General features: G+C 44.5%; 1 protein-coding gene across 1 annotated transcript in view; it reads left to right on the top strand.

Moving 5' to 3' along the window:
- The window catches only part of RIPK2 (receptor interacting serine/threonine kinase 2), an 84448-nt gene extending 59635 nt beyond the window's left edge, over nt 1–24813 (top strand). The window contains exons 7-12 of the mRNA XM_075316271.1: nt 4589–4668; nt 6240–6329; nt 14934–14985; nt 15071–15157; nt 19175–19252; nt 22038–24813. Of these exons, the coding sequence (XP_075172386.1) occupies nt 4589–4668; nt 6240–6329; nt 14934–14985; nt 15071–15157; nt 19175–19252; nt 22038–22324 (674 nt within the window). The 3' untranslated portion in view covers nt 22325–24813. The remainder of the gene's footprint in view (nt 1–4588; nt 4669–6239; nt 6330–14933; nt 14986–15070; nt 15158–19174; nt 19253–22037) is intronic.
- The last annotated feature ends 398 nt before the right edge of the window (nt 24814–25211 follow it).

Below are 25211 nucleotides of genomic sequence, written 5' to 3'. Positions count from 1 at the left end.
ACAACACTGCAGCTGGCTGCGGGACCCGTCCATCCGGCCATTTTGGTTTACCAGAGACTCTGTCAGTGATTGTCTGAGTGAGTACATCAGTGCCGTCCGGCACTGCGCCACGCTGTCCCTGCAACCCTGCACCCCAGCCATCCAGCCTCCCCGTTATACTACCGGGCTCCGGGATCACCAACCCCCTACCCACGGAGGGGACAACATCCTAGCTGCTCCCTACCATCTCTCCCGGGATCCCCATCACCAGCAGCGGTGGTGCCATCATCACCACGTCCCGTGGGTGGCGTCACGAACAATCTCCCTAACCAAACTATCCCTTTTCACTCACGGGTGAGGAGCGCTGCTCGAGTCCCCGGGTCCGGCCCACCGCTCGAGCCACCGAGGAGCAGCAGCAGCAGAAACCCCGGACCCGAGCGTGGCGAGTGCGTCCCCTCCGCCCGCGACATTTACTCTCTGCTCTATTTCCTCTTCTTGTCCTAAATACATCACTTCCTTGCAAACGCAGGGCAGTGATGATCTTCTGTCCCGAAAAATGCGAAATACCCTAGGAATAATGCGGTAATAACGCAATGAAACACACATAATTTGCTACCTGCGTAATTCCCTGCAGTATTTCATGATTACATTACAGTCAATGGTGTAAAATACCGCAGGTACCTGCAGAAAAGAACTGACATGAACATTCTTTTTGTTGCAGAAAACATTAAGCAAAACCTGTAAGTGACAAAAAACGCAGTGTGCGCACAGCATTTATTTTTTTACCATAGGTTTTGCTGGGAAGGACTGCAGCAATTCATGCAGCAAAACCGCGGTAAAAACCGCAGCGTGGGCACAGGGCCTAAGGGCTTAATTTTTATGGGGAGAGACATTTTTATTGGTTCCATATTGGAATAGATATGATATTTTGATACAACATATTTTGTGGGTATTCAGTGAGTAAAAGAAAATTAATCTTGTCTTCTTGATTTTTTTTGTTTGCACATTATACTGATCAGGTCAATTATTTTATATTTTAAATTATATCTTGATAGATCAGACTTTTCTGAACACAACAATACCACAAATGTGTAGGGTTTTTTCTTTTCTTTATTTTTGATGGGGCAAAAGGGGGGTGATTAGAACGTTTATATTTGTGTGGGGTTTTTTAAACTTTTTTTTACTATTTACTGTTCTTAATAGTCCTCTTAGGGGACTTAAAGCTGCGATTGTCTGATCGCTTGTGCTATATACAGCAATACATAAGATAAGCCAAAGAGGTAAATATGATGAAAATAAAATGTATACATGGTACTATATTAATAAAATTAAAAATAACTAAATAAGTTAAAAATGGGGAAAAGGGGCACAGCCATAACTGACATGGGGAAATACAGTATATTCAAAATTTGCACATTTGCATAGATTATGTGGTTAGACTCACCTAATCACACAGAGAGTGAGATATGTGGCTCAGTAGCCATAGGCAAGAAAGCACTCAGTCAGGCAAAATGAAGATGAATAACCAAAAAAAAAAATGAGCCTGAGCATGAGTTGGTACACATGCACATTATAAGTGCATTTTCACAATGGCCATAAAACAAAGAGAACCCAAGATTAAAATTAATATGGACATACACCCTGCTGTAACTAAATAAAAGCACAGTGCATATAACAAGCATAGGGTACTTAGTAAATACTATTTTTGATCAAAAAAGCATAAAGCCATCCCACTGAGTCAAGATGTAGCCAAGTCGTGACAGTACCTACACTTTCTAGTAAAAATTAATAGCTATTATAAAGTAAAGCCAGTCAACATCAAGTACATATACCCATCTTGTGCTGAAAACACACTGTAATGCTGCCACCAGGGGGAGCCAGAGCTCTGCAGCAGACGACACTACACAGAGCAATGAGAACCAGGAAGGAAATGCACAGTGTTCTCATGCACTGCCTAATCAGCACAGCTGAGAGGCAGAACTGCAGGGTATGTGAGGAATAGTCGGACAGGCTGGGCCAAACACCATACGGGCAGAAGCAGGACCGGAGGAGCAAGCAGAAGCGAAGTCAAAGTCAGGCTAAGGTCAGTACCGGAGGAAGCAACCGAGTGGGGAAATAGGAGGGGGGACACAGGACAGGAGGGACGACCAGGGGACAGAACACAGACAAGGGCACGGGGGCACAGGAACAGACAGATCAGGATATCACTCACAGGACCAGCAATCACAGGCAAAGCAGAGCTAAGCTTATAACCGGCGCTGGTTCACTGGAAGTGTCAGCTTTTAAGGCATCCAGGGGCTGGAAGTGAGGCCCAAGAGAAGGCTCCGCCCCCTAGTCATGTGGATAGGGAGGCGAATCATGACACACACCATGCGCGTTTCGCTGAGGCTTCCTCTGGGCCATTGCGAAGGTGTTAAAGGGAATCTGTCAGCAGCTTTTTGCTATGTAATCTGGCAGCACAATGAGGTAGGGACAGAGACTCTGATTGCATCTGCTGCAGGTTGAGCTGAGCTCATTTATTTTGCTGTCTATATCCTGCCCACATCACAGTTTTCTGTGTCCATTATATAGTGACAGAGAGCTGCTAATTAGTGGTGGAGTGTGGTTGAACTACCCTGGAGGTGCCTAGTTGTCCTGTAATAATAATCTCCTGCTGATAAAACACTGGTTATATTAAAACAGCAAAACACAGCTTAGTAAGTGACACATTGATGTAATCACGGTCTCTGCTTCTATATTATGGTGCTCATAGGTTACATAGTAGAAGCTTGCTGACAGATTCCCATACTTCTAAATGACCACATGAGTAAACCAATGAAGCAGGAAGCAAGGCCGAGTACATGGTTAGGTAAGTAAAGGGTGATAGATATATATATGAGTAACCAGTAGAAGCATCACAATAAAGCATGTATGGATAAGGATGATAACTTAAAAACCTAAATAAACCTACAAGAACATCTACAGCTAAAAGGAAGTTTAAAAATTATTTTTTATTGACGACAATAAATGACAAAATGTATCAAATTGACAAGTATTTATGAAAGGAAGACACTAGAGGGCGACATAATCCAGCAGGAGAATGTAACAATGCACATAGCCTAAAAGTGGCAAGGATAAGGCTACGTAAGAATAAAGTACATGAGTGACAGGTTAAAAATGCTTTCTTACCTATCTGTATCTTCCTGCTGGAAAGGCGCCAGACCCCGATGCACGTTGTGACGCAAGCCTTTGTCATCTCTGTTTTAAAATATATATAAAAGTTCAAATCACACCCCAATAAAAAGAAAAAATGTTAAAAAAATAAAAATTGGCATTGTTTCATTCGTAAAAGTCCAATCTTTCAAAATGCAAAATAAATTAATCTGATGAGTAGACAGCGTAATGGAGCAAAAAAAATAAAACCCCGGAATTACACATTCCACAACACCACAAAAAATATAATAACAAGAAATCAAAACGTCCTATCTATTCTAAAATAATATAAATAGAAACATCAACTTGGGGCTCAAAAAATAATCATGCACACAGCCCCATACCCCAAAAACTGGAAATGATAAGGCTCTTGGAAAATGGTGGCACAAGCAAAAACGTTTTGTTTTTACAAATTTCAGAATTTTTTTTTCACCACTTAAATAAAAAAAAAGTTATGCATGTTTGGTGTCACCGTAATGGTTCTGACCTGGAGAGTCATATTGCCAGGTGATTTTCTTGGTAAAATGAGCATCATAAAGACTTAAAAAAATAAGAAAAAATCAATTGCAGAATTGCGCTTTTTTTCTATTTTGCTACACTTGGATTTTTTTTCCCACATTCGAGTACATCATATAATAAAATGCATGGTGTCATTCAAAAGTACAACTTGTCCTACAAATAACAAGCCCTCAAATGGCTAAGTCGATGAAAAAATAAAAAAGTTATGCCTCTTGGAATATGGAAAGAAAAAAACAAAAGCACAAAAATGAAAACACAGTCCTTAGGAGATTAACTCCTTCACGACCTTTGAATTTTCTATACATCATGGTTCGGAAATGGTTCTTGACCTCCGACGTATGGGTACATCATGGCGATCATGCGGGGCACAGGAGCTGTGCCCGAGCAATTGCTACTGGGAGCTTGGCTTACGTGACAGCACCTGCCTAAGCTGTTTAGCCTCCTAAATGCCATGATCAATGGCGCTCCCATCTGATCAGTGCCATTGCAACATCATCACGAGAGCCCGGTCCTTGCCATGGCAGCACAGCTTCTAGCTTCCCAGTTGCAGAAGAAAGTTCAAAGAGCAGATTACATGAAATAACAAACTCTTTACTTCTGGAAGAAGATGAGGTAATGATAAGCACAGTCATACAGCATTGCATCAGGGAAAGAAAGTGAAACCAAGAAGAAAACAAAAGAATTTTTACAGTACAGTGAGTAAGGAAACAACATCGACATCTGCTGTTAGATCAGCACAAAGTCCTCCTTCACACAAACAAAGAAGTCCTTCAACTGTTTCATATACCAACAATATAGCGTCACTGGTCAGAAATGTAAAATTTGTCCCGGGCATTAAGGTGAAAACAGTGGTGAAGGGATCAATAACAGTTTTTTCTGTTTTGACTTTTTTTTTCAGAATGTCTACTGGATCTTGAGCCGGTGATTAAAAAATATGATGATATCTTAATGCTAGAGGGGATACTGCAAATTAAAAAAGTAAGTAACTACTGTCTACCGCTAAATGATGTGATACATCGTTACACCCCTCCACTCAGCTCTGGCCATGGCATTGTGTTTAGTATACAGTGTGTTCACCCATATCCTGTTCACCGCTATTAACTTGAGAACGGCGGCAGCTATAGGCATAGAAGTGGTGTCTAGATATAGTAAAGTAGTCATGCGCTACGCAATGAAACCACCTATAGCACCACCTGGTGGAAAACAATGGAATTAGCATTTTTATCTTGAAAACGGAATCAGATAGGGAAAAAAAGTGAATTACAAAGTTATAGGGCATCATTAATTCAATATGAATCGACACCTTGCATACATAGCGGCGACCTATATGTCAGATATTTGCGAAGCTGAATATTTGAGGTATTCGATCATCCCTAATAAAAACCCCAGTTTCCCTCTCCCAATCATGGGTGACTGACTAGTCCGGGCCCCAATGGATGGCCACCGAGGGGTGTGTCCAGTCCAGTCCACTAGATGACACCCCAGGGGCTGGAGGAGAGAGACAGTGAGGAGTCCGGTAGTGACAGTTGAATGGAACGGACGTGGCTCCAGATGGGGTCATGTAGCAGTGACCTAGGTGGCGTAGGAGAGTGGCTGCCAGAGAGGGTACAGCCAAGTAACACCTGGAACCAGAGCACCGACGAGGCACAGGGCCCTAGGTCAGGCGAACGTTTCAGGCTACCTGACTAATACCTGCACAGTGAGGGGACCATCAAGGACCTCATTGACCCAAGAATCCTTGGGCACCAGCAGTAAAGATAGAGCCAGAGACCGGAACAGAACACCGAACCCTACAGGGTTCACACTGCCCTCCGTACGGACCAGAGACTGCCGACAGACAGTAGGGTACCCCCAGACGCTCCAAGCCATGGGGTTCTACCCACAAGTGAGAGGTGCCGGGGAAAGAAGCCACACCGGCACTGGAACAAAAAGGACCAGGGGTTGAAACCAGCCGTCCTCAGTGCATCAGCCTCAATACCGCTGTGATTAAACAACAGTTGCACTGCATCCTCATAGTGTGGTCTCCCTTCTTTCTGCGCCGGATCCCAACATCCACTCCTTGGGGCACGGCCCTACTTGCGGTGGGCTTATCATTCAGGCTGCCATCACCATCAGCCCCAGCGGTAAAAGACTGTGCAGCGGTTCCATCACCATAACCGCAACCCGCAAGTGGTGTCACAGTATAAACTCTTTAATCTCCCCTGTATATAATCCCTTTAAAAAGCGACCCCCAGGGTCACGGAACCGGGCATTGGCCATTACACAACCGTGACACAGCATACCCGTACATATACGGCCCGGGAACGAGTACTCCATAGCCCTGGGGTGTCACATATCCATGGAAGTGAATAGCGCATTAGTCATGCATGTGCTTTACGTATGCTCCCTTCACACTTTCTCAACACCATGGAGAGCTCAGCGGTTGGATCATATTCATTCATCACGTTGGGTGGGATAGCTTCTTTAACATAAAATGTCCTACTGATACTAAGATTCTAACCAGTAAATGCAGATCACTATTTTATGGCAATATATATTTTTCTTTTCAGTCAAGAATCAATATTACGAGTAGCTCAAAGTCAAGTCAACCTGTGCAGGAATATAGAAATCCAGTCATCTCCTCACACAGCGGCTGTTCGGTAGGTTATAACATGCTTCATGGTATGATAATGAGTAAAGGAATAGAGAATGTCAGGGTGAGAAGTTTAAAGGGAATCAGTCAGTGCCATAATCCCCACTAAACCTCCTCAATGTCTATATTTCAACCTTTTCCTTCAATCTAATTTGCCCCTTTTTGTGTCTTGACGATTGATGAATAAATATAAAATTAATTTTAAATCTGGTGTTCGCGCTGTGGAAATTACTAGGTGACTAATCAGGGAGGCGATTTGCCCAGACTAATCCTCCCTCTAATCATGTTCGCGCAACTCTGGCAGTGAATGACTATTTGGCTGGGGTCACACGAGTGTATGAAAAAACTGTCCCATTCTCATCCAGGAGAGTAGGACAATTTTTTTGTCACTTGTCATCCGTGTGCTGTCCGTGTGCAATCTGTTTTATTGTTTTTTGCTCAGCAACTATTAGTCATTTAGGCTATGTGCGCACTAGAAAATTGAATTTTCTTTAAAAAATTCCAGATATCTGGAAGAATCCCGCACCCGCAGCAGAAATCCGCACGCAAATTCCACGGGATGTTGCGGATTTGCTGCAGATTTGCCGCGAAAGTTCTGTGTTTTTTCTGCAGGTTGGTCCCTGCAGGTTTTTGTGCCGCCCCGTGCTCGGCAGCCGAGCCGCTCGGATCCGGACCTTCAGTGGGTGGCTCGAGGGTCTCCGGACCCGGGGGCCTCGCGGTCACTTCAACCCAAAAGGGGATGGTGCTTTGGGGACGTAGATGTACGGCCGGAGCCGTGTTAAGTTCGTGTGGCCACCCACGGGATGTGGTGAAGGTGGACACCACCGCTGCAGTTACGGGGCACCCGGGAGAGATGTTGCGTAGCAAGTTGTTAAACCCTCCGTGGGCAGGAATGGTGGCCCCGGGACCCGTTGGGGGGATTTTTGGCGGTGCAGAGAGATGGGCGACCGAAGGGTGCTGATGTACTCACTATTAATGAACACACAAGTCTCTGGTAAACCAAGATGATGGTGGTCAATGCCCGCAGCCGGCTGCGGTCTGGTCCCCCACCCAGCTGGTGGTCTCTGTCTTTCTCCTGCACCTGTGTTTGATGGAGGACTATCTGCACTTGCAACTTCAGGAGTCCGCTCCCGGCGTGTGGTCGCCTAAGGAGCCCGTTGCCCGCAGACGCTTGCCCGTGGGATGAGCCGTGGCGGTAGCCTTTTATCCCCCTCATTGCTCTGTTGCCTTCAGTCGGGACTTTGGGTGGGACAGGACCTCTAGTCCTGGCCGCGATCAGTTAATTAGCTACTCCCCAGTAGCTTCTGGACCTAGCGTCAGGGTCTGAGTACCCCCCTTTGTGCTCCGGTTTCCGAGTCGGTTCCCCGGGTCGGTACCGGCGGGCCACTACCATATCCCGGTCCACCTAGGTTCTACCGAGCCGTCTTCCCGACTCCTGCAGATGGAGACCGCCATCTGCCTCCTAACCAAAGGTACCAGGGCTCCTACCCTGATACCTGTCCAATTTGGATTCTCGCCTCTGCTGGAGCTGCACACAGCTCCAGCCCACACACCTCTCCAACTTGAACTCTCCACTTCACTGTCTGAACTAGACTAGACTCCTACTTTCCCGCCTCAGGCTGTCTGAGACTCCTCGGTGGGCGTCTTCCAACCGCCTGTTTCCGCCCCCTGGTGTGTCCATCAAGACCTGAGGGAGGTGACTAGGGTTTAAATGTTTGGCTGTGTGTTACCTATGAGGGACAGGTGTAATGTGGGGCGCTGTCAGTGACTACTTGGCCCAGCCAGGGTGTCACATTTTTACCAATAATTAATGGTAAAACCACAGGTACCTGCAGAAAAGAAGTGACATGCACATTAATTCCGCAGCAGAAATCCCGCAGGTATAAAAAAACTCAGTGTGCACACAGCATTTTTTTATACTAATAGGTTTTGCTGGGGAATGACTGCAGAAATGTTAGGCCCTGTGCGCACTTGCCGGTTTTGCCATGGATTTCCTGCGGTTTTGCTGCATGTTTCGCTGCAGGAAATGTTCATAACAACTCTGCAGTGATTCACCAGCAAATGCTATGGGAAAAAAAATCCTGTGCGCACTAGGCGGATTTTGACAGCTGCATGTTTTGCTGCGGTATTCCCGCAGCAAAAACAATTGCATGTCACTTCTTTTCCGCACGTCGCTGCGGATTTCACTCCATTGACTGTAATGTAATCGTGAAATCCCGCAGGGAATAACGCAGGCAGCAAATTATGTGCGGTTCATTGCGTTTTCCTGCATTATTCCCTGCGGTATTTCGCGGTTTCAGGACATAATGTTCATCGCTGCCTGCGTCTTGCAGGGAAGTGATGTCATTATGACAGGAAGAGGAAGCGGAGCAGAGAGTAAACACACATATCAGACACAGACATATAGTAAACACACATATTGCGCGCACACACACACACAGACATATAGAATACACATAGAAATCAAACGTGCATATAAAAAAAAACCAACGCGGGCTCCACTGTATTTTTACCGTCCAGCCGAGGTAAACACACAACGGTGGCCCGGTATTCTCAGGCTGGGGAAAGCGAGGGCCAGGGTTAATGCCTTCCCCCCCTTCCCCCTGCAGCCGAGAATATCAACCCGCAGCTGCCCCGGGACTGTCGCATCCATTATGCAACAGTCCTGGAGTGTCCCTGACTCTTCCAGTTTGCTATGATGCGGTGGCAATCCAGGTAATAAGGAGTTAAATGGCAGCGGATCACTGCCATTTAAGTCCAGGCTTAATCATGGCAGCGTCTATGAGACAGCTTTCATGATTAACCCGTAAGTAATAATAATAATAGTAATTTTATTCATTAATATAGCGCTATTAATTCCACAGCGCTTTACATACATTGTCAATACTGTCCCCATTGGGGCTCACAATCTAGAGTCCCTATCTGTATGTCTTTGGAATCCCGGAGGAAACCCATGCAAACACGGGGAGAACATACAAACTCCTTGCAGATAGTGTCCTTGGTGGGAGCAGCCGCATCAGCGCCGGACCCGAGCGTCAGCGAGCGCAGCGGCGGTGTCCTCCCCGCCCGCGACATGTATACTTCTTCATTTTTATTACTTCCTCGAAAGAACTTTCTTTCAAAACAGTAACCTAAAAAATATTTTTTGAGAACATCACACGACAAAGACTTACACAATGAAAACCGAGTTTCGCTAGACTAATGGAACTAATATCAGTCTGGATGGAGGAAGGTTGAATCACAGGGAGTTTCAACTAGAAACAAAACTGGTGTTTTTAACCCCATGGTGGCCAGTGTGTAATGTATATGGCATCTGATTTTTATAGCAGCAGTTAAAAAAATTAACAAGAGCAAGTACAGTTCCCATTGATAAGAACTGCAGTGTATCCTTAAAAATCGGATGCTAAACAAAGGCTACGGGTATTTTTGTGCACTCATAAACATGAAGAAACTAATGCATGGAACAATTTTTTTAAACGCAAATTCGGTCTGTTCAAAAATTATCTGAACGGCCCAATTAAATAACATTGGTCCTAATGTTGTCAATGTAATGTCAATTTTTTCATGAGCAGCACCTAAAATATGGTCACATGAGCCAAAATTATCCAAAATATAAGAATACAATGGGCTAGGATTTATTGAAAGGACCTCTGTCAGCACAGAATGACTGCTCAAACCAAGCACAGGCGCTCGTGCATCATGGCGGGACCAATTATTTAAATCCACTTTGTAAACTTTTTATTTGTCGGTCACCACAGCCGTACAAGGGATCGTTTCTTGTGGAATGAGTTGTAGTCCTTAAAGATAAGTGAAAATTTGGCGGCTCGGTTCGCTGGCAGCAAACTAATTTAGCTCCACAGGCTCGAACGTGACCCGAACCCTGGAGCAAGTCACTGATTTAGTCTGAGTCTCTGTTCACGTACAGCCAGCCATAAGCAGATTGCTTCCGGGGGAGTTTCAAACTTTTTTTTGCACACTACATCCGATCACGCTGTTGTTACCCCTAGTGAGAGCCGTTCAAACACTGCAAGCGGCTCGCACAGGGCTGAGCACCGAGCGTACCTGAGCACAGCGATGCTCGCGCGAGTTTTGTTCGCACGTACAGCATCCAAACTCCAAACCCGAACCTTGATTTTTAAATTTGGAGTTTGGTTCGAAAACCAAACCTCAGATTCACTCATCTCTAGTATTCTTGAATGACATCATTCATTTTATAATATAAAATACTGGCGAAAAAAGGAAATAATTTCCAAAGCGTGCTAAAATTGTGTAAAAAACAAAGCGCTGAATTCTACTACTGTACTGTTTTTTTACATTCGTCCTTAAGGTAAAATTGACCTGGCAACATTGTTGCTCACAGCAGTACGATGTCAACAACGCCAAAAACTATGTGCTTTGGTTATTATTTACAATATTATTATTATTATTATTTATTATTATAGCGCCATTTATTCCATGGCGCTTTACAAGTGAAAGAGGGTATACGTACAACAATCATTAACAGTACAAGACAGACTGGTATAGGAGGAGACAGGACCCTGCCCGCGAGGGCTCACAGTCTACAGGGAATGGGTGATGGTAGAATAGGTGAGGACAGAGCTGGTTGTGCAGTGGTCTACTGGACTGAGGGCTATTGTAGGTTGTAGGCTTGTTGGAAGAGGTGGGTCTTGAGGTTCCTCTTGAAGCTTTCCACGGTAGTGGAGAGTCTGATGTGCTGAGGTAGAGCGTTCCAGAGTATGGGGGATGCGCGGGAGAAATCTTGTACACGATTGTGGGAAGAGGAGATAAGAGAGGAGCAGAGAAGGAGATCTTGTGAGGATCTAAGGTTGCGTGCAGGTAGGTACCGGGAGACTAGGTCACAGATGTAGGGAGGAGACAGGTTGTGCATGGCTTTGTATGTCATGGTTAATGTTTTGAACTGGAGTCGTTGGGCGATGGGAAGCCAGTGAAGGGATTGGCAGAGTGGCGAGGATGGGGAGTAGCGAGGGGAGAGGTGGATTAAGCGGGCTGCAGAGTTTAGGATAGATTGGAGGGGTGCAAGAGTGTTGGAAGGTAGGCCAGAGAGCAGGAGGTTGCAGTAGTCGAGGCAGGAGATGATGAGGGCATGCACTAATGTTTTTGCAGATTCTTGGTTAAGGAAAGCACGGATCCGGGAGATATTTTTGAGTTGTAATCGGCATGAGTTGAAGAGGGCTTGGATGTGTGGCTTGAAGGATAGAGCAGAGTCGAGGGTCACTCCAAGGCAACGAGCTTGTGAGACTGGGGTGAGTGAGCAACCACCAATATATCACAAAAGTGAGTACACCCCTCATATTTATGTAAATATTTTATGATATCTTGTCATGAGATAGCACTGAAGATCTGACATTTTTCTGTAATGTACAGTAGTCAGTGTACAGCTCGTATAACAGTGTAAATGTGGTGTCTCCTCTAAATAACTTAACACACAGGCATTAATGTCTAAACTGCTAGCAACAAAAGTAAGTACACCTCTAATTGAAAATGGCCAAATTCTGCCCAATTAGCCATTTTCCCTCCCCGATGTCATGTGACTCATTAGTGTTAGGAGGTCTCTGGTGTGAATGAAGAGCAGATGTGATAACACAAAATTTATCTCTCACATCCTCTTTCATACTGGTCACTGGAAGTTCAACATTGCACTTCATGGCAAGGAATTCTCTGAGGATCTGAAAAAAGATTGTTGCTTTACATATAGATGGTCTAAACTAAGAAGATTGCCAACACCCTGAAACTGAGTTGCAGCACAGTGGCCAAGACCATACATAGGTTTAACAAGACAGGTTCCACTCAGAACAGGCCTTCCCATCATTGACCAAAGAAGTTGAGGGCATGTGCTCACGTCATATTCAGAGGTTGTCTTTTCAAAATAGACGTACAATGCAACACATTGGTCTGAATAGCTGTCATCACAGAAGGAACCCTCTTCTAAAGATGATGCACAAAAAAACCTGCAAACAGTTTGCTGAACACAAGCAGACTAAAGACATGGCTTACTGGAACCATGTCACATGGCCTCATGAGACTAGAATGAACTTATTAGTTTCAGATGGTGTAAAGCAGTGTGGTGGCAACTACGGGATTAGTACAAAGGCAAGTGTGTCTTGGTTGTGGGAGTGTCATGATTTAGGGCTGCATGAGTGCTGCCGGCTGTGGGGAGCTACAGTTTACTGAGGAAACCATGAATGCCAACATGTACTGTGACATACTGAAGCAGAGCATGATTCCCTCCATTTGGAAACTGGGCAGCAGGGCAGTATTCCAAAATGAGAATGACCCCAAACACAACTCCATGCTAAAGAAACAGATGAATGGTGCTGGACTGGCCAAGCCTCTCCAGAACTAAACCCTATTGAGCATCCTCAAATGGAAGGTGGAGGAGCGTAAGGTCTCTAACATCCACCAGCTCCGTGCTGTAGTTATGGAGGATGGAAGAGGATCCAGCGGCTCCTGTGAAGCTCTAGTGAACTCCATGCCCAAAAGAGTAAAGGCAGTGGTTGAAAATAATAGTGGCCGCAAAAATATTGACACTTTGGGCATTAATTGGCTATTTTCACTTTGGGGTGTACTCGTTTTTATTGCCAGCAGTTTAGACATTAATGCCTGTATGTTGAGTTATTTAGATGACACCAAATTTACCCTGTTCTACAAGCTGCACACTGACTACTGTACATTGTATCAAAGAGTCATCTCCTCAGTGTGGTCCCATGAAAAGATGTAATAAAATATTTACAAAAGTGTGATGGGTGTACTTACTTTTGTGATGTACTGTAAGTGGAGCAGAAAAAAATCAGACTTCTGTAAAAGAAAAAAAAATACTTTTTCTGTAAATGGACTGTTGTAAGGACTTGTTTTTTTACATGTCAAGCTGACTTTATTATTGATAGCATTATTGGATAAATATAATGATTTAATAATTTCTATTGTATTTTTGATATGTGATTTTTTTTTTGTCCTGAAGAAGGCGAAAGTATTCGCAGAAACGCGTTGAGAAATAAAAATCACTAATTTAATTCTTAGTGGTGCTGCGATTGCTTCATCTCTTCCTTCAGCTTCCTTATTGCAATTTTAGAAAAGAGTCTGTGGACAGAACAAAAAACGCAATTCTGGCATTTCAATCTTTTTTACTTAACATTATTTATGGGATAAATAATTTTACACCTTGATAGGTCAGACTTTTGGATGTGAATTTTAATTTTTTTTATTTCAAATATATTTTGATTTTCATGTTTATGGTTTAGTTTTAGTCACCACAGGTTGAGCCAACAATTGTCTGATTGCTTGCTCTATCCTGCAGCACCATGAAGCCCAGCCTGTTGATGAGCTTCACCTTCACAAATGGATCAGCATGGCAGCCATGGATGCCTTTAGCAGACTCACAACTGCCATGACAGCATGACAGTCCAGTGGCACCCAGTGATCATTTGTGAGGGACTGATTGCTTCACTTAATTGCTACTGTCCGTGATCAGAAGATAGTGACTGTATAACAGTTGGCACCAGCAGTGTGTGAAGCAGGCTCAACTCCTAAGCCTATTCCACACACCGAGGTCTAGCCCAGCATGGTGTTTATTATTAAAGGGAACCTGTCACCAGATTTGGTGTCTATAAGCTGCGGCCACCACCAGTGGGCTCTTATATACAACATTCTAACATGCTGTATATAAGAGCCCAGGCCACTGTGTAGAGCATAAAAATGACTTTATAATACTTATCTAAAGGGTCGGTACAGTGCAGACTGGTTGGAGGCGTGGCTCCGTTCTCCAGTACCGGCGCCTCCCTTTCGGCCATCTTTGTCCTTCTTCTTCTGAAGCCTGGGTGCATGATGCGTACTACGTCATGCACACGCGCCAGCATTGAGGTCCTACGCAGGCGCACTACAATACTTTGAGCTGCCCTGCGCAGGCCCTCAATGTCGGCGCATGTGTATGACATAATACGCATCATGCACCCAGGTTTCAGAAGAAGGAGGACAAAGATGGCCGAAAGAGGAGGCGCCACACCCGGAGAATGGAGACACATATTTGACCAGTCTGCACCGAACCGACCATTTAGGTGAGTATTATAAAATCATTTTTACGTTCTACACAGTGGCCTGGGCTCTTATATACAGCATGTTAGAATACTGTATATAAGTGCCCAGTGGTGGTGGCCACAGCTTATAGTTGCCAAATCTGGTGTCAGATTCCCTTTCAGTTTTAAGGGGGTGTCACACGTAGCGATGTGTGCTGCCTCAGAAACGACGAACAACCTCCGTCCTGCAACAATCAGCGATTTTTTAATAAGGGACGACGTGTCAACGATGGACGATAAGGTGAGTATTTTCCATTGTTAACGGTCGTTCCTTGCTGTCACACACAACGACGTCGCTAACGATGCCGGATGTGCGTCACGGAATCCGTGACCCCGGCGATATATCGTTAGATCCGTCGTTGCGTGTAGTGGGGCCTATAGGGTGAGAAGAGCTCCTACATCTTTTCTAATGCTGTCTTATGCCACTGTGAAAGATTTTTCAGCAACAAATTAGTTTTACTGATCATTTCTGTATGAGACTATTTGTCACATGAGTTTTTTTGGTCTTTTCATTGCATTAGATGCCCAGCCCGGTTTGGCCTGGCTCTACTTCCTCATCTTCACATCCACATGGTAAGTATTTAATAGAAAATCCTTTTGAGTCAAGGGGCAATGTACTATAGACACTTACAACTCTTTTTTATTGTTTTTATTAAAGTTCTCATGCAGTGTTCCCCAACCTATGACTCAGAAACCAGACGTGGCTCCCGACACCTCCCGGATGTGGGTGACCTGCCATGGACAGGTATCATTGTACACTAGTAATATCAGGGATGTCATTGCATTATTAACATTTAGATCAAGGGTTCAACTCTTTCATTGGCAGGTAACACATAGATTAGAACCATATCAATGTCAATTCAAGAAAGTGATGCACGCTATGGTGCAAATATTTGCCTTCTCATGGAAACGCTGTTTGTAGCTTGATGCTATTAGTGGGAAATATCTTTTTCCCACTGTGGTTTATGAAGAGAATAGCTCCGTGATACAGCATGTGATAAAGCAGGTGTTTGCAGGAAGGAAGAAGTACTCCGATCCCTGCACTTCATCCCTTAGAAGTCGTGGTCACTATTGACTGAGGAAGTGGTGAAGTGGTTTGCCAGAAAGCGTGAATTCATCAAAGGGAAAAAATGAACATCAATAGCTAACGAAATACAATAAAATTGTTGTGTCCTTGTAACAGTGTGCAAAGTGCTGTAAATGTGACGCCCTGGACTATCCAGGTCGTCCCAGGTAGACACAACAACACTACACACCCCCTTCCCAGTTAGGTAACAGCAGTCAAACAAAAAGCCTTGTCACCACCCTCCAGGTTTGATGTCCACACCAGGGGAGGTGGAGCCAGGTGGTTGGCTCCACCCACCGAGGAGTTCACAGGCCTGGAGGCGGGAACCCAGTAGTCAAGTTCAAGTCAGTGTAGTGTGTGGTTTTGGACAGTGAAGGAGGAGGTTGTGTCCAGAAGCAGACCTGTGCTCAGGGCTGCCAAAGACTACCCCGGTGGCTGGGTTGGAGCCCAGTCACCATTGGCAAGGAGGCAGACGGTAGTGGCCGCCTGCAGGAGACCGGGAATACGACCGATGGAACCGTAAGGGACCGGGACAGGGTAGTGGCCTGCCGGAACCGAACCGGGGAGCCAACTGGATACCGGAGCACCAGGCAGGGTACTCAGACCCCGAACAAGGCTATAAGCCACCACCATAGTCAAATTAACTGATTGCGGTCTGGACCTCAGGGGTTCATTCCCACCTAAGTCCCGATTGAAGGCAACAGCCCAACCATTCCGGATAAGTGCCACCGCCAAGGGCCAGAGATCCAAAGGGCCAGCATCTGCGGGCAAAAGGGCTCCTACGACAGATACACGCTAGGCACAGGAGTCAAGTTTCACTTACAAAGGTGCAGGAGAAAGGCGGACATTACCAACTTAACCTGGGAAAAGCTGCAGCCGGCTGCGGGCCCCGTTCATCACTCCGTTTGGTTTACCAGTGACTCCAGTGTTTTGTGTCAGAGTGAGTACACCAGTGCCATCAGGCACCGCGCTGCACCGCAACACTTCACCCTGCACCCGGGCCTCGGCCCGCCAGGCCCCGGGACCAACATCCCCTACCCACGGAGGGGTCAACACCTAGCTGCGCTACTACACCGCTCCCGGGGGGCCCCCACACCTTCACCGCAGTAGTGGTGTCTACAATCACCACAACCTGTGGGTGGCGTCACAAACTATCACCTCAAATCCAAACACCCCACATCCCCGCATGTAGCACCAACTCCCTTGCAGAGGGACGTGACCCCCGGGTCCGTGAGAGGCTCGAGCCACCACCCGCAGTGCGAGCACGGATCCGAGCGGCTCGGCTGTCGCAGCCGAGCCCGCAGGGCGGTACATAAACGCTGACATTCTTGTGTGTGACTCATTGTGTGTAGAGAGAACTGTGAGGGCAGTGGGACCCAAAGGAATCCTCCTTAAAAAAGGTGGGGGTGTGTTTGTGAGAGAGGACAGTGGCTGGTCTGTGAGCAGAGAAGAGTGGGAAAAGAGGAGGAAATATTTCCGGCAGGCTTGTGAGGAGCTGAGAGCTTTATGGAGGTCGGTGGTTGATGCTGCAGAGATCGGACGCTGACTGGGCCAAGCGGCCGGGACCCTCACGAATCAAGTGGATTGCTGCCTGGGAAGAAGGAGCTTGGATCAGAGCATTTGTGACATCTTGAGCAGTGCTATGAAACCTGCAGAACTGTAAGTGTATTGTGATTGGGAATCTGCAGGGCCCTGCTGCAGGCAGGAACACGGACTCTTTTTGTGTGATTATTGTTTTTCTTCATGGTTTTTGTTGCCGAAGATCACTGGGAGTGGCTGCAGCCGGAACTTACCACTTACTACTACTTGGGTATCCAAACAATTAATGCACTTGTATGCTGTGTTTGTATTTTTAATTTATAGGATTGTTAAGTTGTGAGCCAGTGTGTTATTTCCAGAGACCCTCACTAGGTTACACTCATTAGATTTACAACCTGTCTGCTGATGTGTTAGGCTATGTGCCCACGCTGCGGAAAATGCACGGATTTTGCCGCGGATTTCTCGCGGAAAAGCCGCGGATTTTCCAGAAAACTGCAGTACAGCTACTCCCCAGCCATTTCTATGGCATTTGGGAAATGTTGTGCCCACGCTGCGGATTTTTCCGCAGCGGAAATCGTGCGGATTTTCGTGCGGAAAAATGTGCAGCATGTCAATTATTGTTGCGGATTTCTCCGCAGGGTCCCATATACTTACCTGCCTTGATAGAGACCCGAGTCACTTTCTCCGTCCGGTGTAGCGGCAGCGACAGCAGCGCGGTGGATCCAGCCAGGTACAGGAAGGAAGAGGTGGGCGGGGCCTGCACGAGCTCCGGTCATGTGACAGCCGGAGCTAGTTCAGGCCCGCCCACCTCCAGCACAGTGAACCAGACGCTGCCTGACAGTGACCCGGCCGCCGGAAAGCGAGGTGCTGCATGATGGAGGTAAGTATGAGCACCCCGATCACTGCAGCACTTGTTCTGCATTGACGATGCAGTGCCGAAGCCATGGTACTGTATCCTCAATGCAGAATGCCCGTACCATATCCGCACGACATTCCGCTGTATATCCGCAGCATTGAAACAGAGAAAGTTCTGTTGCGGATTTCTGGGAGCACCTGCGGAATGTCTTGCGGATATATCCGCAGGACAATGTCCCCGTGGGCACATAGCCTTAGTGTGCCGCTGCTTTTCTCTTCTGTGAACCTTAATTAAATTTGTTCCTACAGTTTGTGATAAACATTGAAAGGATCTCTGGAGCTAACACACTGACCTCGGCGTATAGCCTGGCCATGTACAATAGTAGTTACTGGGGAGTAATTGAATGCGCATTTTATTTTGAACCTCTTCCCCATCTCTTCCAGTAAATATTGTGTTGAGACTTTTCTGCCTGGGCCTCGGTTTGTGACTCTCTGGATCTCACTCGGACCGCTGGTCATTACATCCCTAAAGGGGATTATGTGGTTTCAGAAACCCCCTTTTCCAGGCTGCAATATTTAAAAAACGAACAGGTACTTTACTCACCGTCACCAGGTCCTGGACAGTCTTTACTTACCCTCCACTGGTCCAGCACTAAATCTCAGCTCTCAGGTGTACATTATTGTCCACAGCGCTGAGATCACATTGACAGCACTGCAGCCAGTCAACTGCTCAGTCAATGAACTCACTGATTGGCTGCAACATTTTGGAAGGGACTTCAGCGCTGCAGACAATTATTATTATTATTATTATTATTTTATTCATTTATATAGCGCTATTAATTCCACAGCGCTTTACATACATCAGGAACACTGTCCCCATTGGGGCTCACAATCTAAAGTCCCTATCTGTATGTCTTTGGAGTGTGGGAGGAAACCGGAGTACCCGGAGGAAACCCACGCAAACACGGGGAGAACATACAAACTCCTTGCAGATAGTGTCCTTGGTGGGATTTGAACCCAGGACCCCAGCGCTGCAAGACTGCAGTGCTAACCACTGAGCCACCGTGCCGCCATGACAATAACAAAGATAAGGAGGAGTGGCAAGGCTTCAGGGGTTTTCCAAAATTGGAAAGTCCCTTTAAGGCTTAAAAACACTGCTTGCTTAGGAAGTGAAAGGAAGGAGAGTGTATTCGTTACTGAACTTTCTGAACCGTAGGGGATCAGACATAGGGCTTCCACTGTTATTAAAAGACTAATTATGATCCTATGAGTAGAAATAATATTTTTTTTTTTTATTTTAAGATGCATACGAGAAAACGAAATTGAAATCAGGCGATGAATGGAAACCAATAGATGAACCAGAGTATACTGCCTATTTATGTAAGTATAGTAGGTGTTAAACTACTCAATAAAACAGGGGTGGGCAAATCATTTTATCTATTGGCCACATCAGAAACTGGGACTTTTGAGAAGGACTGGACCAAACGGCTGAATTTGAGTTTGCTATGAATTTATTTTTAACTCTTTATAATAGCAGTACAGTTTATGGTTTTCTCAAACTCTGGAGCAGCAGAAGGTGAGGGACTTCTCATTTTGATATATTCATGCTGCTTGAGCCAATAAAGAAAAAAAACAATTGTAGAAAAACTCTATTTTGGTGGGTTTAGATGATGTATGATGATGCAATTGATTTGCGTCACGTCGCAACAATAACGCTGTGCCAAATCGGCTAACCAAAAGCTGCCAGGTAAGAGGCACTTCTCCCGATCCTGTCCAGTGACCACAATCCGCTGTTGTGACTGATGGACTGGTATCTGTGAATCAATTCCCATGCTTTATCCGAACCATCATAAATAAGACCACGTGTCGAAAAAAAAAATCCATCATAAAAACAGGGGAATTAGCAGGCAGGGAAAAGGCCCATGCTTGTGGGTCCCCACTCAAGAAGGAGAGAATAATTTCTACCCCCAGTTCCGCACCACTAAAGGAGTGGGGACGTAAATGAAAATACCACTTACATACCTCCCTGAAAGTGACAAATTGGCTAAGAGCTCCCCTGAAAATCTCTCAGGGAGAGGCAGTTTAGGTTTAGATGATCCAACAACCCAGAAAGATTGCTCAAGTGTGATAGGCTGAACTTACTACAGTACAGCTTCCTTTAACTCAGCCACCTGAAGCAACATGGTCTACAAACATCTCGCTAGTACAGCAACATAAAAGGGTTGGGCCGATTATAATGTCACAGAGGTTATGGAGAAAGCTGGGGACAAAGGCTCCTAGACTGAATCTCAGGCGAGGGGGCTCCTAATCTCAGAGATACTTCTGAAGGTGAGGATGTTTGAGCCACCTTCCTGGCCCTGCTCCTGATTAGCCCAAATCTTGTACCCCCTACCCCAGGGGAGGGTCAGGATAGAAGTGTGATAAAACCAACAGAGATAGACAAATATGGAAAATCAAAACTCTATAACACAGCACAGACACTAAGAGGTAAGGAGGAAAATAAGAGCAGGGAGGAAAATAAGAGCAGGGAGAAAACAACAAGACAACAGGAGAACTTCACAAAAACTCCATGCACAAAGTATTACAATCACCAGCAGGACTGGGATACAACAGCATATGGACCAATTTAGCAAAATGCTATAGATGGCATAGGAATACAGGCTCCACCATCTTAAAAAGGTGGGGAGTGACTCTGATAGGTCTTCCACAACATGTGATCAAAAGAGGTAACTAGCAGAAATTAACTTTGTAACACCGATCACTAATGATAACACAGCTGGTCAACACTCGAGCTTGTCTGTGGAACTCTGAAGCACCAAAGGCGGTATAGGGTGGTGTGTCAGATTCTTCAGTGTGAACAGTGTCAGATGCTGCCATGATACTCGGTGAGTTTAGATCCAAACACCATGTGACAGGTGGTCTTTGTAGGGACATCATACTGCATGTGGTTCTGTGTGGGGACATTATTCTGTGAGGCGTGATTTGCTTGGGACATCATACTGCATGGGGAGCTTTGTAGAAACCTTATACTGATTGGGGACATCATACTACGTGGGAGGCCCTGTGGGGACATCATACTGCGTGTGGGGATATCATTCTCTGTGAGCGGCTGTGTGGGGACATCATAATGCATGATGGGACATCAAGCTGTGTGGAGACATGGTACTATATGAGGGGCTGTGTGGAGAAATCATACTGTGTAGTGGACTTTGGGATATCATGTTAGGAGCTGTTCATCAAGATACAAGGGCTGAATAACAGGAGAAGTTTGATTTATTGTGTTTTATAAAATTTTTAAAAAGCCGTGAATTATATAGTTTTGATTAAAGGGGGCTTTACACGCAACGACATTGCTAATGAGATGTCGTTGGGGACACAAAATTCGTGACGCACATCTGGCCTTGTTAGCGACGTCGTTGCGTGTAACACGTACGAGCGACCACTAACGATGTAAAATACTCACCAAATCGTTGATTGTTGACACGTCGTTCATTTCCCAAATGTCATCGCTGGTTCAGGACGCAGGTTGTTGGTCGTTCCTGAGGCAGCACACATCGCTACGTGTGACACCCCGGGAACGACGAACAACACCGTACCTGTGTCCTCCGGCAACGAGGTGGGCGTGACTTTCATGCGGCTGCTCTCCGCCCCTCCGCTTCTATTGGATGCCTGCTGTGTGACGTCGCTGTGACGCCTCACGAAACGCCCCCTTAGAAAAGAGTCTGTTCGCCGGCCACAGCGATGTTGCTAGGAAGGTAAATCCGTGTGACGGGGCCTAGCGATATTGTGCGCCACGGGCAGCGATTTGCCCGTGACGCACAAACGACGGGGGCTAAAGGCGTGTAAAGTGGCCTTTAGCCCTATCGTAACAAGCATTATCAGTAGAAGCTGGTCAATTTCAGTAGAGTTTGCTCAATATTAAGTAATAAAAAATTAATATAAAGCATTAATAATAATGAGCAGAAATAAGTTTCATCTGGTTTGTCCCTCCTCAAGAGTTATGATCTATCATGTGGCCCTTTGGGAAAATTAATTGCCCACCCCTGCTCTAGACCACCATAGTACTTTATGAATATATTTTATTTTTTTTCCATTATATAGAACATAGAGTGAATCTTATGCTGGCATTTTTGTCCTAATCATTGTCATAATGTATTCCTACTAGATCCTGAACAGGAGTCAGTCGCCCTAATGTGGGTCCAACAAAAGCGAGATCAAATCATAAATCAGATGACGGACGCCTGTCTGAATCAGTGCCTGGATGCTCTCATTTCACATGGGACTATTTTCAAGGAAGATTATGAACTGATAAAATCAAAGAGCACAAGAAGTGGAAAAGTCAGAAAACTTATTGACACCTGTGACTTGAAAGGAGAATTGTTTGCCCGGATTATTGTAAAAAAACTGAAAGAAAATAGGCAAACTGATCTTTGCCCATTTCCAGAAATTTGAGGAAATTCTCATATTAGGTTGTGTTTATTTAAATAATCTGTAAATATGAAAACTGTGCAAAAGGTTTAGACAATTGCGAAAAAAATGTTGCAAAATAAGAATGTTTTTAAAACTGGAAGAGTTAGTGATTTATCTTATCAATTAACAATAGACAAAGGGAACAAACAAAAGAGAAATTAAATCAAATATTGATTTAACTTAATTTCTCTTTTGTTCAGTCACTTTGTATTTTGTTAATTGATAAAAAATAAATTATTAACATTTCTATTTTTAAAATCATTCTTACTTTGCGGCATTTTTACAACTCTTGCCTAAAACCTTTACATAATATTGTATCTACTAAACCAGCTACTAAAAAAAAGCAAAGTCACTTCTGCACAGTACAGGGGTTGTCCCACTGAAGACTGGGGACTATTTCTTATGTGTGGTACAGTAGTCGACAATCACACTCCACTAAAATAAATGGGTGATACAGAAATGGCCCAATGTGTTTGTTCCTACTAGGATTACTCAAGACAAAACTGCTAAGTGTCTTATGCCTAGAGTCATGTCTGGAGGATGAGGTTGTTGGAACAGTTCTAACTCCAATTAAAGGTTTCTGAGATTCATTCTACGGAGCCAGTGAGAATGAAAGAAATACACAGGTATGCCATTTTCCAAAGCTCTCCTAATAGGAATGCTGTTCATATGTATTTATAGAGTTCAGGAATATAGGTTTACCATGCACAAATGTACAGTTGAAACCAGAAGTTTACATACACATATGCAAATACAAACAAGATGGGAATGTCCAGCCATAATACCACTCAGGAGGGAGATGAGTTTGGTGTACCAGAGATGAACATGCTTTGGTCAGACACGTGTATATCAGCCCAAGAACAAAAGCAAAAGACCTTTTGAAGATGCTGACGGAAGCTGGTAAGATTGTGTCATTATCCACAGTGAAACGAGTACTGTATCAACATGGGCTGAAAGGCTACTCTGCCAGGAAGAAGCCATTACTCCAAAAAAAATCATAAAAAAGGCAGATTAATGTTTGCCAATGCACACAGGAACCTTAATTTTTGGAGACAGGTCTTGTGGTCTGCCAAAACTAAAATTGAACTGTTTGACCATAATGATCATCGTTACGTTTGGAGGAAAATAGGAGAAGTTTTGATGCCTAAGAACACCATCCCAACCTTGAAACACGGGGGTGACAGCATCATGTTGGGTTGTTTTGCTGCAGGAGGGACTGGTTCCCTTCACAAAATAGATGGCATCATGAGGAAATAAGATTAGGTGGCAATACTGAACCAACATCTCAAGACATCAGCCAGGAACATAAAGCTTGGTCAAAAATGGGTCTTGCAAATGGACAACGTTTTGCCTAGATAACTGGAGTCCAGGCAGAAAGGCATAGAAGCAGGCCCAACATGAGTGGGGTTTGTAGTGTATGGAGACAAGAACAAATAGGTTGGGCAATATAATAGGCAAGGTTGGGGAGAGTTTTATAAAAGATTGGATGCGGAGAAAAAAATGCCCTCTATTTGTTTGAATAGCCTTGGGTATTTTATGGGTAATCCTGCTTTATTTTCTCAATGGTCTGATTGGCTTAACCTAGTGGAGAAATGGGTTATATGTGGGTTATTGAGATTGTTGTTGTTGGGACCTTGTGGTTGGTTTAAATGCAGTGGTCTGGCGATCTGGGGAGGGTATGGGCCACTGAATTTATGGAGAACAATTTTGTTCATCTTGTGAATGTTAAGACTCATTTTACAGGGCTTATGATGATGCCACTAAAAATAGCTTGGGTTAAAACTGGCAAATTAGAACTTTTGGTAGCCAGATCTTTGTAGCTCCAAGAACCATTAGTCATTGTTCTGTGAATATCCATTGGATGATACAATTGGTGTAAATGTATTCTTTTATAAGAAGTTAGGACAGGTATATATGAGGCACCAAAAAAATACCCGTCCTTTCCCGTTTTTGTACATGTCTATTAGCTATATGGTACAAAGAACCTAATCTATCTCAAGGTGATGCTGGCCTATTTTGTTATTGTAAGTTAGTACTTGGTGTTATATGTTTTTTTTGTTTTCAATAAATGGCTGCTGTAACCAATTCATTCCAAAACGTGGTCTCTAATTTTCATAAGGAAACATTTCAAGTGTGGAGACGGCTATGAGGGTCATGGTGACCGGGGATTGACCATATCTAGCGGCGCCAGACTCAAACATCAAGGAAATTATGTTCCTTATTGAACAGTGTCTACATTATTCCTTAAAAATCTGCAGTTGGAAACACTCATTAGATATATAGCAACAGGATTATTTTAAAATGTCTAACATATGTAACTAAATACTTAGAGTTTATTCCTATGCTACCATATTGGAGATCTGACTGAGTCTGTACTCGTGGTAGTGGGGATCTTAAAAATGCCTCCTATGGACAAAGGTGTGATTTAAGCAGCAATGATAAGTCATATCTACATTCTGAAAAATTCTTGAAGTAGGAAAAAGCTGCACTCACCAATGGTGTCTTGTTCATTATATTTTAGATAAAACATAGCAGCTTGGATACAGTGGGAGGAAGTTGGTGAATGTAGGCCGACATGAATCAACTCCCTCCCAATGTATCCAAGCTGCTATGTTTTATCTAAAATAAAGATACAAGACACCATTGGTGAGTGCCATTTTCTCTGAATTTTTCAATGGACTTTTCTCCAAGCAGAGCACATCCTATGTGTTACCTTTACAGAGTGAATGGTGCTGTATTTTTTGCATGCCAAATTTAATTGCTATTTTAAAGCCATTCAATAGTTCCCTACTCACAAGTCCTACACAAATATCTTCATTCTGATTTTCATATTTTATATCAAGGTCTGTAATATGACACATCTGTTACA

The sequence above is a fragment of the Anomaloglossus baeobatrachus genome, chromosome 6 (assembly GCF_048569485.1).
Source record: "Anomaloglossus baeobatrachus isolate aAnoBae1 chromosome 6, aAnoBae1.hap1, whole genome shotgun sequence".
NCBI lineage: Eukaryota > Metazoa > Chordata > Amphibia > Anura > Aromobatidae > Anomaloglossus > Anomaloglossus baeobatrachus.
This window is presented reverse-complemented; position numbering and strand designations above follow the sequence as displayed.